Here is a 20,874-nt window from a genome sequence, read left to right as displayed (position 1 = left end):
GGTGGAGAAGGAAAAAATGACGCATAGAGGAATGGCCATTCAGCTGTTCACCACCAACAGAAAGATATCATTCATAATCTCTAGAATTACATTGTTTTTAATGAGTTTGTTGCAAGTTGGAATCAAAATAATTTCCTCTCTGGGCAAAAGTTCATAGGCTACTCAGTTTGCACTTTTGTTTTCAAAGAATCTCCTGATCGAATTTTTCTGCTGCTGATGTGACAATGTGCAGATGTCACACAGCGACTCCCACCAGGTGAACACTCATTTGTCTTTCCTTTTGCGCAGTATAAATGAGTTGAGCCCGCGGGGTGGGCATACATGTTAAGTGCCTCTCAGCTTTAAAACTCATCAGGAGAAGGAAGGCCTGCGGAGCAACTGGCAGCAATCCGATTAAGTGATGTAACCTTTGGCCTGTAGGCGAACACATCACCACAGGAAGCCCAAGATTTCCAGTTTTTAATAACATATAAAAGTCTGAAGTCAAAGATGCAGCTTTCAGTTACGGATGAATGATTTAATGTCTGCATGTTGGCCTTTACTTGTGTCCTTAACTGCCACCGTATCACTTAGGCTATTTAGAATATAATGAAGGCAGTTTTGACAGTGCCCTGGTGCCCCTACAATTGCTTTTGCACTGTTAGAGGCTTTCGGGCACAGCATTACACATCGTACTTCATTAAAATCTCTCTGTAACATGGTGTCCTTACAAGAGTGCAACAACATGAAGCAATTAATTTCTCAGGATTTGGTTCCAGCCCAGAGTGACTGTGTTAATACCGTTTGATTGTGGCAGACACTCGGTGCCTGTATGGAACTGGCATCTGTTCCAGGAAAAACATACATTCTTATTAACATTTAAGAGCCGGATTTTTGTCTGTTAACACTGAACTTTCAATGCAGCCTACTGAAATCGGGTAAAGAATCAAAGTACTGTGTTTTCCCTGCAAACATGTTTACGTTTGCAGTTTAGTTGTATACCTTTAATTCCCATTCTAGAAAATGTATGCTTTACTTCTATTAAAATTAACTTAATAGGAGTTCTTCAATACCCCCTCCAGTGTAAATCAAGTGTTTCACCTTGTAAACATCTCCATGTGGTGTTCTTCATGTGCCACAAGACATATCAGGGACAACATAAGCAGTCATCTCCATGGCCGGGCCTGTCTGCTTTTAAACTGCAGTGTACCAAGGACAGGCTGAACAACACGTTTTCAGATTGGCAGGTATGAGACGTCACAAACCTAAGGAGCCAATCCCGTTAATGGATGGGGTGACGCTATGCATATCATTATGTGCAACCTAAGCTGTAACCGTCATTGTAATTTTTGCAAACTCACTACTGACTACTAATGTTAACGTTACTACTACTAATAACTAAATTTCAAGCTAGCTACGTTTCAACAAGTTGCCACTAAACGATGGCAGAGACGTGTTTTGTTTTCGCGAGTTGTAAATTTGCATAGTGGGCGGGGCCTATGCAGATTCAGGAATTTTTAATGAGGGAGGAGGAGGAGATGCCTTGGGAGGATTTTTACAAGATAATTAAATGTATTTTGCAGAAAAAACATATCAGACACAATTTATTATTTCAAGCAGAGCATTTTATTTGTCTTAAAACATGACTGGAGCTGCTCTTTAAAATATATTGATATTCATATTAATAATGCATTACAACTTTACAATGGCAGTCTTTAATTTTTTCTTTACTGAATAAGCATGAAAGACATTAAAGAATTGTGAAAAGCCTTTCTGAATTGTTCACCACTATACAAGCTACATGTTCTGTTTTTGCGGTTTGACATCGGAGGAGGTGGACAGGTGAATATTGTTCTGCTTTTATGCTAACAAATTAGTCACATTAGCACCACTGTCCATTTCATTTTGTGGTTTTATGCCTGCATGCTGAAGATAAACCGCTAAAGTCTGAGGTTATGCCCTGCTTTTAGTGCGGGTCATAATGTGGCTTTAACATACCTCTACATATTGTTTAAACACCAACAGACACACATACACACACATACAGATTTATGCCGCCTCTATTCTTAAAGCTTGTTTTTTCTTTTGTTTTGAAGTCCTTGTATTTCGTCTTATTTTGGCTCATTTGTTTTCGGCGAAGCACAAAGTTGAACCTATTTATTAAAAGCATGCTGTAAATAAACCCAACTTGACTTGTTTTGTAGGCGCTATTATTTCTCTGGCCATACATTAAAGTCTTAATACGTGGGTCCACGCACCCATCTAGGGAATTAAGGAGCACAAATAAAGAACATGATTAAACTTGACTGGTTCTGCTGCCTTTTTAGTTCTGTATTATCCCAGGAGGAACATAAGCTGGGGAAGATGGATTTGGCTGCTGGTTGGCTGCATGTTGTGTTTCTAGGGTTACACAATTTACTTTTGTAAGAGAGGACTTCAGAGTAGCTGCTGCCACCATTCCAGCTCCAACCATCAAAAGAATAGTCCCTGACAGAGACGTAATGAACTAAAATAGCCTTAATGAGATCAGTGAGGCCGGGGTTGCATTGTCTGTGGGGAATAACCACCAACAAAAATAGTCCTGATAAGTCCAAGCAATTGTTAGAGTGGAGTCACTGAGGCAAACAGCCGGGTGACACCAAAGGAGGCAGTTATCAAAAGCTTTTATAGCAAGAGAGTGACTCTGCTGTCACAATGTACAGATAGTGCAAACAGGGATACTATTATTAATGACATGATTTGTTTGATGTAGCTTTGCATGTCTAAATGAATGTTTGATACAGAAATCATGTTTGATATCAACACTCACTTTATCACTTTATTATTTATTGGCTTATTTAACACAGACAGTACATATTAGGGCTTTTTACAGCCACAGTTCCATGCAGCATGCAGAGCAATAACATATGTAGTTAATTCTAATAAATATAATGTGAAAATATATGAACAAAACAATGATTGTAAAAGTTTGTTTGATTTGCACCTGCATGCACAGGTATCCTGCAGCACCTCATTATCCATGTATCAGGTTCACTTGATGTTGCCAATTCCCTGAGTTCAAGGAACCTTACATGATGTAAACCTGTCAACCTGGTTACAATAACAGTGAGGTCACTGGCAGCAGAGAGTGCAAGACTTACACAGTTTGTCTTTCTCTGTGTGTGTGTGTGTGTGTGTGTGTGTGTGTGTGTGTGTGTTGGTGATGACAAGGCACAGCATTCAGTTGAGAGGAAATTAAAACTTAGCTGAAGTTTACAACAGGCAAAACAAGATATTTTTAAATTCTAGGTGGATGCACCTACCGAGAATATGTTTTCATTGTGTGCTTTTATGCAGTCTTTACCTTGGACTGCTGGTAAAAGTTTAGCCGTCACCAGAGCATCACAAAGCCAAACAAACAAAAACAGCTTTGAATATATTTTCCTCGGTGTTCAGTAAAAGAGAGTTATTATGAATGAGCCACCTGGAATAATATTGGAATATAAGTGGTATTAAAAAGTGAGGTTAACTGCAGCATTTCAGCCTAAACCGCCCTTACATTACAGTGTAGTAAGTCACCTGCACACCGTGAGTGCATCCTGCAACTCCTGCAGAGACGGACAGTTCTATCTGCTAAGAAGGATTGGTCATTTACAATAAATTTGATCTAAATGTGATCTGACAGAATATCATCAAACTTCCCCTTGCCTGAAAAATAAGCCTGAAGGTTTGGGTCTGATCCAATTCCCTCTCTGCCATCGCTGCTGTCAGAAAGTTCTATTCATCTTCTTTTTCATTTTCTCTTGTAACTAGGAGCTGTCAGGGCCTGCGGGGTTTGCCTTGCAGTTTGCTTGGCTATATTTATAATTGGACCCTGTCAACAGTGTCCAGTGCAACTCAACTGCACAGTTTGTTATGGCAGCTCCTGTGTACAGATTTCAACACATGCCAGCTGTGAGACGGTTTGTATGTCATTAATGCGCAACTCGGTAGGTGCAGACACAATGGCTGCACACACAACTTAGTGGATGGAATGAAAATCATCTCAAAGGGATCAGAGGGGACTGAGCGTAGTTAAAGTCAAATTCTTCCAGGCAATATAAAGGTCTTGGGATGCACTGACTGGGGGGCAAAGGTATGTGTGTACATCTAATATATACAAAGGCAGTGAGGTAAATCATACGCTGCTGTGCTTGTAGCTCTGCAGCTATGAATACACCAGTTGTGTTTGAGAAATCAAATATTTTTCCGACATATTTTTTCTTTATTGATGTTTTTAGTTGTTTGAAAGCAGCACACGCATTACATAGGAGCTAGAGATTTCATGGCTCCAACTCCCGTCAACATTTTCAGACTCCCCTATAGACACACATCATTATAACCTGTACTGAAATATATGTGCTTATTATCTTTGTGTGCAGTGGTGCTCTGACCTGTCCTGCTGTGCTGCACAATGCCTTTGTGGGTGTCCTCCTTAAAAATCACTGGATCTCCAGATGAGTAGTGCAGAGAGGCCGGCTCATGACTGGGCTTGTCAGGAGTCAGAGGAGAATGTTCTGCTGGGGGAAGCGTCTGACACATGGAGCACCTGAGTGATGAGCATAGCAGGACAGAGGACATTGTTACTCGCGACTCCAATAAAGAGAACATTGACTCCTGCTTGAGGAGTGGATAGTGGGCTATTTTGCAGGGTTAAATCTGTCAAGTGGAGCAGCTGTATTGAAGCCACATGGATTGGCTGCATTGCATGACGGTCATTCCTTCAGTGCCTCCCCGCCATAAGCTTTGATGTGTATGAGTGCACACTCACCATATTGTCACTTATTTAAAAGCATCTATGGGGACTATACACATCAGTACTGCAGTGGCCTCGCACATGCAAAGTAGTAGAGCCTGTTTTCATCAAGAAAGAGAAGCTGTAAAATGTGCTGGAGGAAAAAAAAAGGTAGTGTGTGTCTGTTGTCTGCTGGTAATGAAGGGTGTGTGGAGCATCCTTTCTCCTCATCTCACACCAGGAGAGGGAGACAAAGCTTTTCTCGTGTCAGTTTATCACTGAGGACTCTTATTCATCTGTACTTCTGATTGCTTGTTTTATTGTTAGGAGTCGTCTGGAGTGATTGCATAGCTTTGACTTGACGAAAAATGTAGATCATTTTAAAGATTTGGTCTGCCTTAGACATGTAAAGTGAAGTTATTCAAGCATAATTTTTGCTCATACTGCTGGCTATGCATCTTTTCATCTCCTTACGCCCAAACATGCGTTTTTTGTTTTTTTTTACCTTTCCCAACCTGAGAAGGTCCTGCCCACGCGGCATCGTTTTGTCTCTCCAGAATGACAAAAGCAATGTCCATTTAAAACCTGACAAACGAATTCCAGCGGAGATGTTAACCAATCGGCTGAGGGGTGGGCGTAACTCTCCGTACACCAGCTAAACAGGAGTATGAAGTTTAGGTTATCAGTGTGCAGCTGCTGCGAGAGAATGGTGCACCTCAGTGCCCGTAGGTGCGTTATATTATCCAACTCTGATTTTATATCTTTGCAACTTTAACCGGCATACTTAGTTTTTAAGGTGTGTGCATGCGTAAAGTTCAGCGAGTCTTCTCCGCGGTTCAAACCTACAAATGGCTTGGATTATCCCCCCGCAGCTGCACGGGACTGGCGCTGCTTTGATTGTGCTCGCTGTGATTCTGACAGGTGATGCATTTGCGCAGGTTTTTGACAGCTATGGATTATCTTACGCCTTGAGGTCCGAGCTTTCAGAGGACACGATATTGGTTGCCAATAATGGGATCCGCGTGCCTTTCGGGAGATCAGTCTTCATTGATCCCATTAACGATTTGGTCATTCAAGTTCAGCCCGGTGATAGATGCAGCATAACAGTCTTGGACAATGACCCCATGTCCCAAAGACCCGGACACCTGTCTCCGAAAAAGTTTCCGTGTGAATTTGGCCCCAATGACGTGAAGTATTCTCACTTTGGCTCCAGGAGTCCTCCGAGGGATAGAGTGAGATTACAACTCAGGTATGATACTCAAACGGATACCATCATTATACCTTTCATGATGGAGGTTGAAGTAATTTTCACACAGTTGGAAGTGCTTACCAAAAATATGCCACTTACTGTAGAGAAACTGCTCGGCACAAGTAACCCCATCGATAGAAGAATTTTAGAATTCACTTATGACAGAAGTGCACAACAATGCAAAATAGCCTCCTTGTCCAGTGGCAGCGTGCTGCCCAGGTATGGAAAACTTGTGGATGAGCACAGCCTGGGAACAATGGTGGACTGTGACGAATTTATTAAAATGAATATTCGTTATCAGCACACTTTTGCTTTGAAGTCCCCAAATAGAGATTACATTCCCATGCTTGTGGAGCTACATGATAAGGAAGGTAATTTGCTCAAGCAGGAATTTTTTCAAATTTTGGTGAGGATTAAAGATGGGGAAGAGAACACAGCTCCTAAACCCAGCTTTGTTGCAATGATGATGATGGAAGTGGACCAGTTTGTAATGACAGCTATAACCATGGATATGCTGGCTGCAGAGGATGTTGAGTCTAATCCTGATGAATTAATTTTCAACATCACATCCACCCTGTCCTTTGAGGAGGGCTACATAGTGAGCACAGATGATAGGAATTTACCAATAACCTCTTTTTACCAAGGAGACCTCAAAGACTTGAAAATCGCCTACAAACCCCCTGCTGTGGATTCAGTCACTGAGCGGATTTTCCAGATTGAGTTTGAGGTTGTGGACACAGAGGGGGCCGTGTCAGACCCTTTTGCTTTCATGATTGTTGTTAAGCCAATGAACACATTGGCCCCTGTGGTAACCAGGAACACAGGCCAGTTACTGTATGAGGGTCAGTCCAGGCCTCTGTCCAGTTCACAGAATCTGGAAATCAGCGATGAGGACAATTTAGACAAAGTGAAAATCACTGTTATTGATGGGCTCAGGCATGGAGACGTGACTGTTCTGGGCTCAAGGAGGAAATTTTTCACCCCAGCAGACCTCGACGCTGGAGTAGTCATTTATCAACATGATGGCAGTGACACTTACAGTGATAATATTATTTTCAGAATGACAGATGGCACCAATGAGGTGGAGTTTCTGTTTCCCATCACAGTCGTGCCAACTGATGACGAGCCTCCGATAATCAACGCCAACACTGGTTTAGTTTTATTCAAAAACCAAATGATGCCGATCTCCTCACTCATGCTCAGTGCAGCAGACATCGACTCGGAGGATTCGTCAATAAAATTCACAATAGAGCATCCTTTTTCCACGATAGGGCAGGTGTTGCTGCGTCAGTCTGAAGCCCCAGAGGACCCGTCAACGTGGAAGTTTAATACAGAGGATGAGCTGTATGAGAAAGTTGTGAGTGAATGGCTTCAGCAGGATATTACTGATGGTAAACTGTTTTACAAGCACATTGGGCCTCACAGCACCAGCACGGTCATGGATCAGTTTGTGTTTAGAGTGCAAGATGACAACGACCCACCAAACCAATCAGGTGAGAGCTCCTTCATCATCAAAATTCTTCCCGTTGATGACCTCCCACCTGAACTGTACCCTGGTACAACTCTGCAAATGACTGTTCACGAGTATCAGCTTACTTACTTCCGGAAGAAATTCCTCCGTTACACTGACCTGGACTCAGAGGATCGGGATCTCAAATACACAATCATTCAGCCGCCGACAGATACAGATGAGAATAGCCCTGTTGTACTGGGAGCTCTGGTATTAACTGAAAAGCCAAACATTGAAGTCACAACTTTCACTCAGGCACAAATTAACCACCATAAAATAGCTTACAAACCCCCTGATCTTGAGCTGGGAATAACCTCTCATGTTTTGCAGTTCAGGTACACTGTGGCGGATGTGTCTGGAAATATTGTGGAAGGAGTTTTCACTATATTCTTACAGCCGGTAGACAACAAGCCGCCTCAAATAACAAACTCTGGATTTACTGTGCTTGAACGCGGCACACATATCATTACAAGTGCTGAGCTGGACACCTCAGACACAGACACAGACAGCAAACAGATTTCCTTCACTGTTACTCAGCCTCCTCTGCATGGCCAGCTCCAGTTTACATTTACTGTCATGACTAAAGGAGACACTTTCAGCCTAGAGGATATAGGAAATGGCAGAATTTCATATATACATAATGGAGATGAATCAACGGTTGATTCGATACAAATAGACGTCAGCGATGGGGTCCACGTTGTCCCGATTACTATAAAAATTTGTGTGAAGCCAATTGATGATGAGACTCCCACTATCAGTCTCCCAGCTGGTACAATTGGCTCCTTCATAGATGTACTGGAAAATGGAGCAACAGAAATCACAAGTAATGTCATTCAGGGAAGAGATGAGGACACGGATGACCTCCGTTTGACCTTCATTGTGGAGGACCCACCCTCATTAGGTGAAATTCTGGTGCGAGGAGTCCCTTCGCGCACATTCACCCAAGCTGATATCATTAACGGCTTTGTGGTCTATGCTCATACCAGTGGGGAAGTAGGCTTGACCACAAAGGAGGACTTTTTCAATCTCACGTTGACGGACATGTCTGATGAGTGGACTGTAGGAGGGAATAAGATCACAGGTGTCAGAGTGCATGTCACTATTCTGCCCCTGGACAGCCAGGCTCCAGAGGTCTTTGTTGGACCACAGTTCACTGTTGTTGAGGGACAGAAGAATGTCATTCAAATTCTTCATATAAGCACGGATGATGTGGACACCCCCAACGATGACATCCTTTGTACGATCATTGTGCAGCCGACTTCAGGGTATGTGGAAAATATCTCCCCAGCCCCAGGCTCAGAGAAATCCAGGTCTGGGACGGCTATAAGTGCTTTCACCATCAAGGACATCAGACAGAATCACATTTACTATGTTCAAAGCATTCACAAAGGAGTGGAGCCAGTGGAGGACAGGTTTACGTTCAGATGCTCCGATGGCATCAATTTCTCTGAAAGGCACTTTTTCCCTATCTCCATAATCCCCTCTAATGATGAAAAGCCCGAAATTTACATGAGAGAGTTTGTAGTTATGGAGGGCATGAACATAGTGATCGACACTCCCATTCTGAATGGTGCTGATGCAGATCTGCCCTCTGATCAGCTCACATTCATTATCATCAAACCACCCAAACATGGATTTATTCTCAATCAGCTCACTACTGGCACTGTCCCGGTCTCTAACTTCACCTTGGATCAGATCAGGGAGGCCTCCAGCATTGTGTATGAGCATGATGACTCAGAGACCACAGAGGACAGCTTTGATATTGTTCTCACAGACGGAAAGTTCAGTGTACAGAAAACAGTAATAGTAATGATTATCCCTGTGGACGATGAGACCCCGAGGATGGCAATCAATGACGGCCTTGAAATTGAGATAGGTGATGTGAAAGTCATAAACAGCAATGTTTTAAAAGCCACTGACTTGGACTCTGAGGACTCCACACTAACTTACATTATCCGCTATGGACCCGGTCAAGGGTTTTTACAGCGGACGACGCCTTCTGGGACATTGCAAAATATTACAGTTGGAATGAACTTTACACAGAATGAAGTTGATCTGGATTTGATTATATACATCCATAACGGCCAAGAGGGGATTCGTGACCTTATCAAATTTGATGTGACGGACGGCATCAACCCTTTAATTGACAGATACTTTTATGTCACAGTGGGCGGCATCGACATGGTTTTCCCAGACGTGATCAGTAAAGGTGTATCTCTTAGGGAAGGTGGCAGGGTTACTCTGACAACCGATCTGCTCAGCACCAGCGACCTCAACAGCCCAGATGAACACTTGGTTTTCACAATCACCAGAGCTCCCATGAGAGGACACCTGGAGTGCACAGACACACCAGGGATGCCCATCTCCTCCTTCACACAGCTCCAGCTGGCTGGAAACAAAGTCTACTACATCCACACTGCCGACGATGAAATGAAAATGGACAGCTTTGAGTTTGAAGTGACTGATGGCTACAACCCTGTGTTTCGCACTTTCCGCATTTCTATCACTGATGTTGACAATAAGAAGCCTGTAGTGACAATACATGGCCTGGCAGTGACAGAGGGAGAGAACAAACTCATCACGCCTTTTGAGCTAACAGTGGAAGACAGAGACACTGTTGACCGCCTCTTGAAGTTCACAGTCACTCAGATCCCAGTTCATGGTCGCCTGCTTTTTAACAACACCCAGCCTGTCACCTCCTTCACAAAGCAGGACCTGAATGAGAACATGATCAGCTACAAGCATGATGGCACAGAGAGTGCAGAGGACAGCTTCTCCTTCACTGTCACTGATGGCACTCACACAGACTTCTTCATCTTTCCTGACACAGTGTTTGAGACACGAAAGCCTCAAGTGATGAAGATTACCATCCTCGCAGTGGATAATGGTGTGCCGCAGATTGTGGTGAACAAGGGTGCCCCAACTTTGCGGGTACTTGAGACTGGTCACTTGGGGTTTGTGATCACCAGTAAGGCACTTAAAGCAGAGGACAGAGACAGCATTCAGTATTCTGTGACCTTTAGAATTACTGTCGCCCCAGAACATGGCTACTTGATCAACCTCGGCAGAGGAAATGCTACAATCACCGCCTTCACACAAGGTAAGAGAGCTGCTTTTAAAACTGTTTTGCAATCCTGTTAGATTTGTAGTGTACAACAGAAACACATTGAATGTTTTTAATTCTCTTGAGCCCAGTTAAAAACTAATATAACATTTACCCACTCTGCTAAATGTACCCCCATCTCATGCCTTTAAAAATGCTGGGTTCAAATGCAAAGGTTTTTGTTTCTCACTCAAGAGCCTATTTACAGTGATAAAGCACGTAAATGCCTAAGGCTGACCAGCTTTCACTAGGGGAGTGCATTTTTCAAACAGTGCCTAATGTACTCACTTTGGGAGAGCGCTGTTGGTGATTTGTACATTACCAGAGTCGTATTTTTCTAACATAAGACAAGGGGCTTACAGAAATGATGATAGATCACTTGATCATGCAAACATATCAGGGGGTCGCATCGTAGTCTGGCTCACAGCAGACCACTGGCTGTGCAAATATTTATGATATTAGTTTTTCAAGCTGGAATTAAAGCCAAATATCAGGGTAGCAGAAGCACTGTACAGACAATTTCCATGTATTCACTGCTTTAAATTACTGAGTCACTGCGAGAAGCTTTTTCCAAAAGGCCTGTTCAATATTTCAATAGTTCTCACAAGAGCAAACAGACAGTAAATGAAAACACTTTCTCCTGGGCATTTGAAAATTGTGGCTATGCATTTTTATGTATTGGTCCATTTGAAGGGAGATGTTTTGACATCAAATATTGAAGACAGCAACGGCTGTAAACCTCAAAATATTCCAGATCCAGGGCTACTAAGAATACTGTCTGGTACCACGCTGGCAAGACTGTAAAAAGGCCACAGTGATGGAGCCCCAGCAATCACAATATTCTTTATTCAGGAGACTAATAGAAATACAGCCCTAGATACCGGGCAGTTTATCCTTTCAGATTCCCCTGACATATGCAATGTGCATTTAATCACACAGCCTCAGCCTGCTCTCATAGCAGGGCTCAGAGGTAGTCATTTGACATATAAAATTGGATGTGTTTACCCACTTGTTATATAATCTAAACAACGGATGTAAACGTCGATGAGTAAGATATCATGGATATTTATGCAAATGTGTCTCTTTTTCAGCTGAAATTGATGACATGAACATATGCTATGTTCTGAGGGATGGCGACAATGCTACAAACGACATCTTCTATTTCTCCATCGAGGACAGCGGTGAGTGTCTCTGTTGCAGCATGCTGTCTTTAAAATTGTACTCTGTGTTGATCCCACTTTAATGTTGAAATGCGTTCTTGTCAAGCTGTCTTCTAAAGCTGGAAAGTTGGATTTTCGGTTCAACTCAGATTTCTTGAAGAAGGGAAGGAAAAAGCTTGCATGCGCTTAATAATGTGTCTACAGATGGAAGAGATTTCCAGAACAATAATCCCACATTGTGTGTTTTTTTTTCGCCTCCAGAAATGAAAAAGACAAGCATGGTATTGGTAGATAACTTTTGTTTATATAATGCTCTGTTGATTCCCAGCCAAACAGAAGTTCTGCCAGAAAGAAATTGAATGACGGGGCCTCCACGCTTATTAACCTTTTATCTGAACTTCATGTTAGTCTTACTGTGCGGTAGCTCAGTCTTACCCATGATCATGTGTGCAAGGGCCTCCTGATTTAGAAAGTAATGATTGTTTTAGCGAGTAAGTAATTAGTAGAACAATTAGTGAAGACCCTCCTTGCGCTGTAGATCTGTAATCAGGCACTGACTCAGTCACTGGTTCGAGGCAATCATGGCGGTGTTGCCGATTAGCAGAAGCAGTGTGCCTGACAGTGTGTCCTTTTTGCTCCCCTTCAGCCGTGATGAGTGAGCACAAAGGACCTCTCTAATAGGGGCCCTCTTTTCCCACAAGCACCTCAGAGGGCCCCCGTGCACATTTTCTCTTCTCTCGACTACTGACTAATCTGTGGCTTCAATTGAATAATAGACAGGTTAACGTCAATGCCAACAGGTGGATGGGGTGCTAATGAGTGATGAGTAAAATGCAGGGGACAACTCCTCATCAGGAGGTGGTGCTGAATGAGAGTGCTTTACCTGAGCTGCTGGCAAGTGCAGATCCTATACAGCTCTTTTTGTGTTCAGTTAGGTTCAGCCGGTCCATTCATTATTGTCTCAACTGGGTTATTTATCAAGGATCTCTCTGTGCTTCTCTCTCTCTGTCTCTTTCTCTGCCTTTGTAGCTTGCTTGATGCTTGATGACACACTTGTATCCCACGCTGGTTGTGGTCATACAATATTTGAACATTACTTTTAGACTTGAAAAGAAGATACACAGCAGCATTCAAGACCCTTTCTCACTGGTCAAAAAAACAGCTAACACCTGGCTTTTTTGCATAGTGGTAAAGGTTACAATCGGCATTCAGACCCGGGTCAAATGACTCTGCACTAGACCTGGGTAATTATCGCCTCGGCTCCCAACGACAATGATGGGAACACAAAACCCAGGTCTACACGTAAATCTCCACCCCGTTTCCGGCACAATGCTATGCTCCGTTTTTACTTCTGCGTCATCTCAGTTACTAATCCCACCCATCTCTGTCCAAGCAGCGCTCGAACATCGCTCCAAATTTGTTAGCGCTGAGTTTGATAAATAGACTAAATGAGTAATAGATAAAGATAAAGACCTAACCACCGTAACATCTTCACTGTTTACTAACCCTGTTTCCGGTGCGTTTGTGAAATCAGACGGTGACGCAGCAGAAAAGAGACCGACAGGAGGATACTCTACTGGCAATGGGAAAAGAGACAATCGACATTTATAAGCGGGTCTTCCCGGGTCTGAAAAACCGACGTCAACTCTCTAATTTTGGTGGGAAAGGGGTATTATTCTTTTCTCATTCATAGGTTCTTGCTCAAGTGAAACAAAACATTAAATTGCAACTGTCAGACACATCACATCTCTCGGGGAATTGTGCTTTATAGTGGCACCTAAATGGCTCTACAAATTGATGAGGAGTGTTGCCGGATGACCTATCCATAAGGACTCGACACCTACTGCACTGCAGCCTGTGAGGCAGTCAGTGAACATTTTTTAATAAGATTTAAGCTTTGCTGGTGGCTGCCCTAAATCCCCAGACAGTGCCTCGGGCTCTTTGAACAGTCGAGCTCGGGAGGAGCTGATGGTGTACACTGGCACACAGCTGCACTCTGTCATGTTCAGCAGAGGAAAACATTCTCTTCCTCACTTTAAGTTCATTGGGAAATTTACCAACTGCACTTGGCATTTTTTAGGGTGACACGTTGCTTTTAGTGTTGCAGCTGCTCAGTGGGATTCCTGGAGTTTTTTTCTAGTCGCTGTGATGAACTGATTTCTGCAATGGATTTTGTGTATTTATGGTTATTGTGCTTTGGGTACACGGATTGAAACCAGGGCCGCAATTAAATATTGATTTTTGTGTTTTAACCTAATAAATATTTAGTCTATAAATGCCTGAAACGAGTAAAAGATTCTCATGCTTGTTTGATTTTATCTGATAAATCATTTGACTCTCTGAGCTTTTCTGTTGGTTGCCTGAAAGCATTACTTTCAGACACTGACATCACCTGTTGTTACTTTGCTTCTGCACATAAATGAGTTTACAGTTTTGGGATTAGTGCCTCACACAACTGATTGTCATAGGACTTCTGCTGGCTGCATTGTCAATCCAAAGTGAAGTGACTTACGACCTCCACTCATTAGAGACTAGGGCACTAATTTACTCCTGGCATGTTTTACCGCACTGGGACAATGAATAGAAAGTGCCAAGCCATTCATTACGCTAAACCCAGATACTTAAGGCAGTTTGACATCTGACCACAAGGTTGTTTTAGCTGTTGAAGCAGTTCCGCTGATAGATGGATTGTCTTGGTACAAGGCTCTCTCGGAGTTCTTCTTGGCAACGATGCAGCCTAATGTGTCATTTAAACTTTAAATGGAGAATACAGAGCCTGAATGTAAATCTATAGTGGACTCTACCTACTCTTTTACTTTGTTGGGCACAGTGAGTATTTGCTGCAATGATGACCTTTACTTCAAAGGGGCTGTATCTTTTAAATGGATATTCTCATATTGTGCATGGGTTTCACATTTTTGGGTGTTATTGTTCACACTGAAAAAGTGAAAACTGCATAATTCTGTTTTTCCAGAATGACATTTTTAAAAAGGTCGCCTCTGAAATGGGCCGTTAGGAACAGCTGCAGGTTTCTACATAGAACCTTGCTCTCGCTGAAATCGACCAATCATCATTCACCGTCATGCACCTCAGGCTGCCTTTTTGCACTAGCTTGTAGTGAAGTCATTGTCAAGATTTCAACTTACCATTGCGATACCTCCTGGTGATTCTGTCTCGTACATAGAAGACAGAATAACCGATCCTAGAACGGCCATGTTTTCTACAACTTTGGCGCGACCCCACGTGAGATCGCACACTCCAAATTCTGTCAGCTAATCGTGGCTAAGGTCTCACCTTTGAATGGCAAAATGACTTGTTTGTTTCAGGGGCAAGGAGAGGCTCTGGGAAATAATTAAATTAAACTAGATATACAATTTTTAAAACGAAAAAACTTTACCAACGTGACTCAAAGACACATTAGAATAACGTCCCCAAAGTGTGTCCCCTTAAAGAGTGAAAATACTCGTGATTTTATAAGAAAGAACCGCTCAAAAAGATAATAAACCATTAGAATCACAAGGAATGTTTTTTAGCTGGATTAAATATGCTTATGTAATTTAGACTCGAGAGAAATTGCTGCCTCACTCAATTGAGTCGAATACATAAAAACACCAGATGGGCTTTTTTGCTCCGAATAACAACAAGGCAATTAGGCCACATCCCAAAATGCTGATCACTTTTTATCAGCATATGTCCCAATAAAAGAAGAATTCACACTGCAAATTTTAACCAGCTTATAGAAGAGCAATCTTTAGAATAATACTGGAATCACTTCAAATCATCTTACGTTTTCTTTGAAATGGATTATAACTTCCTAAGCATGGGTAGCTTGTCATTTTCTCCTCTGCCTCACACTTTCCCACATTCCAGAAAGCTGCCTTCATGCCTCTTTACATCTGTATGTAAGGTGCCTTTTCCACTAAGGAGATAGCAGAGCTTATTTTCTTAGAGCAGCTTGTGTGCCTTGCTATCTGTCAAGCCTGCCAAAGCTTTGAATGAATAATCACAGAGGACTGAAATTACACATATTAATTTGTAGGTGTCTGTTTACTGTTGGAGAAACCTCACACCTGGACAGCAAAGTCACGAACAGAGGCGAGGCGTGGGCCCAAAACTTCTTCACTTACTTAGGAAGCTTCTTGTTTGGAACAAAAGTGGTATCTGTGTGTGTATATATGTGTGTGTGTGTGTGTTGTGGGGAGGCGGTTGCTCCTGTCATTCAAGTCAGTTAATTGCACTGTTGCGGAGTTCTCCAGCCCTCCCCTTGTGTCCGAAACATTCAGGTGCATTCAGGTAAGCTTACCTGAGCACACACAAGCTCTGGTATTCCCAAGCAGTTGTTTGTGGAGCTGAATCCCCGTCTGCCTGCAGCCAGTCAGTCAGCATCAGGGATGTTCCTACTGACAGACACTCTGCTGTGGCTTTTGTTTTTCCTTGCAGGCACTCGCTGCCCTCTCATTTTTTTCTTTCACTGAGCTACAAAGAGGCGACAAAAGACTATTGATTGTTCAGTTCATAAAAATGAACTACTGCTGACGGGCAGTGAGACATGTTTAGTATGTAATGTGCATAGAGTATGAAAATCAATTATTCACATTTGTAGCAGAATGGGTCTGCACAACATGTTTTTCTTCTGGCAGCCCTCAAACAGAGAGGAACGCTTCTTCTTCTGCAGCACCCTCCTCAACAAGCGGGATTGTTTGTTATTTCTGCTTTGTGTAACAAGATAAGTTCAGGTCACTGTGAGTACCTCGACTTAATAAATCCACCGAACCATTTCGGCCGGCAGTCACATCTGCCGTGTAGATCTTCTACATCTTCCATGTGATCGGCGTGTAATCGCTTGTGACACTGAGTGCATACTTGAATCCATCTCCCTTGTCTCCCCTCCTGTCTAATCCCAGGTTAGGAGGGATTATCTTTCTCCCCATAGCGTGCAAGAGCACAAAAAGTAAAGCAGAACATGCACTCACATGCATTTGTGAGGTTAATACAGACTTTGTGTATGCTATAATATCCCCATCACAGCGCAGGTGGTGACTCTGCAGTTTCTCTCTGCGTTTCTAACCTATTATTAATGAAATTGTCTCCCCTACACTTTTCTTGGGGAGTATAACATTCCTCTGTCCTTGGACCTGTAGTTGAATCATATGCATAAAGTATGTTGTGAGCTTCTGCAAATTACATACCTGGCCCAGTTGTTTTGCTGTAAAGGGGGATTTCAGAGTGGTTTTCCTCACAGTCCATCTGTGCTGCAGCTAATAAAATATTAGGTAGTGATTTCATTGTTATGGAAAATATTTTGTGAGAAAACATCTGGACCTGATGAAAGGAGCGATCCCCGGGTAACAGCTGCTTCATTTTAGGGATGAAAAGCTGAATTACTGTGAGAATTAAAGCTGATCGTTTTAGATGGAGAGAGATTTACATGGCTCAATGGTCCCCTACGCCCTTAGTCACAAACTACGCATCATAATTTTTTTAACAGCCTGCATTGCAGTAATATTTGCAATATTTAGAGCTAGTTTTCTTTAATGTTTGTGTGAGAAGCAGAGATAAAAAAGCATATCTTGTTAGGGCTGCAGCGACTTACCAAACCAAAATGAAGAACCTGAGCTCAGCGGCGAGGGCGTGAAACATTCATCGTGATCTGACAGAGCTGAGTCAATGCAAGTCTCCTTAAAAAAAAAAAGAGCCATTATTTAAGATTGACGCTCAAGGCAAGTAGTCCAACACATGTTGATGACACTTTTCACTGGTATATTGTGAATTGTTGAAATAGCCGATCAAGTCGTCTCTACTTTTCTCTTGGTATTCCTTGGCTAGAGTTTGTTGGATTACAGTCAACCAGATGTCTCTTAGTTTTCTGCTTATTTTTCTCCATTGTAGGTACTTCTCATGGGTGCAGATTACCGGCCATGTTTAGTCAGACAAGCATCTTCTGCTGTATTAGATGGGTGTCTGTGGGGACAGAAAAAGTGAGCCCTAAATTCATCATTGACGGATAAAGATTGCGTGTGCGAGTGCTGACAATTCCTTATTAACCTTTTCATCCTGGTTTTAAATCACATAGAATTTGGTTAAAACACAGCTTAAGCTTCTAAGACCCTTTCAAACTGATGTGCCCTCATTTTCCCTTTGGACGTATAAGGGAAACCCTGCCTGACGATCCCTTCCCTCTGCCTTAATTCGCTTGCAAAGTGAGTGTTGGCAGCCAAGGTTAACAAAGCAAAGGTAAATTCCCAAAAGTGCAGAAATCCCAGGCCCAGGCTTGTTCCCTGGATGATGATATGTGTCGTCATACCTGCCTTAGGATATCAGTCTAGCAGAACTGGGGTTGTTCAAGCACTGGGTTTGTAGGAAAAATCCTTCTTTTGTGGAAAAAGCCTCCATGCTGAAGTTTGTGTTAACAGTGTTACACATAGACAGCCAAGAGTCCCATCCACTTAGAAAGCCTGATGCATATAATATATATCTCCAGCACTGGAAACAGAAGAAGATAAAACAACTGGTATGTTGAGAAAATTGATACTGCTTTGGAACTGTTTATCACATTTTTAATGAAAGGAAAACAAAAACCTCAGCCTCGTAGAGGGGGGCATTCCAATTTGTGTTTTTTATTTCCAGCCATAAAATATCAAATGATTTAATGTATTCCAATTTAACAGCAGGAACCGAGAGTGAGAGAGGCTGTATTTGCTGGTGTGACATCTCTCTTTTCTCTGTAGCAGAGTCTTTGTTCAACGTAGCAAAATCACTCTGGATAATGTGTTTTTGGCCCCTGAATCCCAGCAGTGGGCCAGAGCTGCTCCTCTCAGCTCGGCTGCATGATAAGCCTCTGACAGCTGGGTGAAGGCTGCAGTGTCACAACTCTCTCCAGCTGAGTCTGGGTTTCAGGACTGGAGCTCGATGCAGGGTGCACTTCCTTTGCACACTTTTTACGCACAATCATTTACCCACACATACACAGTTGTGCACACTAAGCATCCACTATCTCTGGGCCAGCTGCCTGATCCCATAATCAGAAATGAAGCTGGCAGAGCTGGAATGTTGCATCAAGATGCTAGGCATCAACTGCAGTTTAATTGATAACTGCTTTGTCTTTGATTTCAAGCTGTTGTCTCCTTTGATTACAGCGCTCAGATGTTGTCCAGGAAAAACACCAGCTCCTTTCATTTTGATATCATCAGCATTTCAGTGTGCCAAGAAAATACATACAGGAGAGGGAAATTGAAAATGTTACACAGTTTGAAGGAAAGTCTCTTGAGAAGGGATGCATTCGATACACTCCATGTTGGGAGGGTGTCTTGAGAGTAACAGGGCTCTCATCTCATAAAAGGTGTGGATGAAACCCTTCAGGGATCATGTGTGTGTGCGGAACTGGCTCCCTCTCTCCACCACGTCCACCACCTGCTTTCCTCCATAAGTGGAGCCTGATGGGCAGGATATGAGACGGCATCTAGCTGAGAAATGGGAGGGAAGAGCAGTCAGAGGAGATGAAAGCTTGAAGTGCTCTGTTGGTCCCTGTATTGGTGGGGGCAAGGCATCAAGCTGCTTCCTGTCGCCTGCAGCGAAGGCATGAATGTGCTGATGTGCAGATCGTTCTCCACACATCGCCTGTGTTGACAAGTTCTGAGGGCTCTATTGTAGTAGGTCAATTAAACTGGAGACTCGATTTGTCTACAGCAAACATAGACTAATCCTTTTTTGTTTTTGCCCTGTATATCTCTCAGGAACATAAAAAAGGACTTTGAAACATGTAGCAAACAGCCAGAGAAATGTCCAGATCTCAGAGCGAACCCTCCCCCCAATTAGGAATACTAAGGAATGTCTTGGTGTCTAAAATCAACTCGACCATGCCTGGGCTTATCTTGGTTTTCCAGTCCATGGGCTTAGAGTTAAGAGTTACATATTAGCAGGCAACTGGGAAGAGGGAAACAAAGATAGGCCACAGGGCGCAGGTCTAGACCACTGGGCAATCTGATAGTGCTTCCATTTAGCTCCTTAATTCCCAAAGTAATTGGCTGAAGCTACTACAATTAGCACCAATTGCTCTGTTACACTTTAAAGGTTATAACTGTTCGATGAGTCATAGACAAGTTTTTCAGCACATTGTGTTTTATATCATGGAGGTAACATTAAGTGAAACCTTTGGGACAGTCAGCTAACAGATTAAATTTGCACTAAACCTATACCTTCTAAGGAGATTTGATACTTGTTTAAAGGGCATAGAGAGAAAATGTCACAGACAGGGATGCTGCAACATCTGCATTCCTCACATGTTTATCCCTTTTGACATTTAGCTTTTGTCCTTCAGATCTAATGGGTTTTTGTGTCTGTGAAATAAAGCTCATCACATCTTATTACTTAATACCTCTGGGGGTCCAGGTGTTTGTGCTCCTTACGCCGAGCCGTGCATCTCTGTGTTGACTCTAAAAAGCTACTGTCTCTGAGCTGCAGCCCAACGGAGAGAGCAGCTTTTTGTTTTGCTCATTTTCTTATTTTGGTTGAGACTAATTGAGTTTATCCGCTTTTAAGGTTGTTAAGGAGCTATCATAGTTTTTATATCTACCTATCTCTGCACAGTGAGCTTGTGTGTGCCATATTAAATATATTTGTAGTAGGGATGCATGATATTATCGGCACGTTATCTGCAGAAAATGACATATCGGCATCGGCAGATAAGTCATTTTCTGTCGATATTTTCCGCCGATAAAACGGCCCTTTAATTCTGCCTAAATTCTCGATGATTCCCTTAAAAAACTTGACGCAATACTGTGACATTAACTCGGCATGCGAGCACTGCCTGCGCAAAGTTATCAACAATATACAAATAAAGACTAAGAAGTCACAGAAACTCGAGCCATTGAATAGAGGTTAAACAGCTTTCACAACTCTTAACTAGCTAACTGTTGGCTCATTCTCTCATTTTACTGGACTTAGGCAAGGCAAGTTTATTTATATAGCACATTTCAGCAACAAGACAATTCAAAGTGCTTTACACAGAACAACAATACACAACACAAAAGAAACACATCATAAAACAAGACATTAAAAAGCAAAGTGAAGATAAAATAAAAATGGCTAAAACAGAAGCCAAAATTATCTACCAAGTCATTG

General features: G+C 42.6%; 1 protein-coding gene across 1 annotated transcript in view; it reads left to right on the top strand.

The window, feature by feature from the left end:
• Positions 1-5,580: 5,580 nt before the first annotated feature.
• Positions 5,581-20,874, top strand: part of frem2b (FRAS1 related extracellular matrix 2b) — a 58,416-nt gene continuing 43,122 nt past the window's right edge. Inside the window, exons 1-2 of the mRNA XM_069668772.1 lie at positions 5,581-10,591; positions 11,686-11,775. Coding sequence (XP_069524873.1) covers positions 5,581-10,591; positions 11,686-11,775 — 5,101 coding nt within the window. The remainder of the gene's footprint in view (positions 10,592-11,685; positions 11,776-20,874) is intronic.

This window comes from Semicossyphus pulcher, unplaced genomic scaffold (genome assembly GCF_022749685.1).
Source record: "Semicossyphus pulcher isolate SPU_LCO1_2020_fin unplaced genomic scaffold, fSemPul1.0.p SCAF_19, whole genome shotgun sequence".
Classification (NCBI taxonomy): Eukaryota; Metazoa; Chordata; class Actinopteri; order Labriformes; family Labridae; genus Semicossyphus; species Semicossyphus pulcher.
The sequence above is the reverse complement of the archived record's forward strand: the minus strand, read 5'-3'. Positions and strand labels throughout refer to the sequence as shown.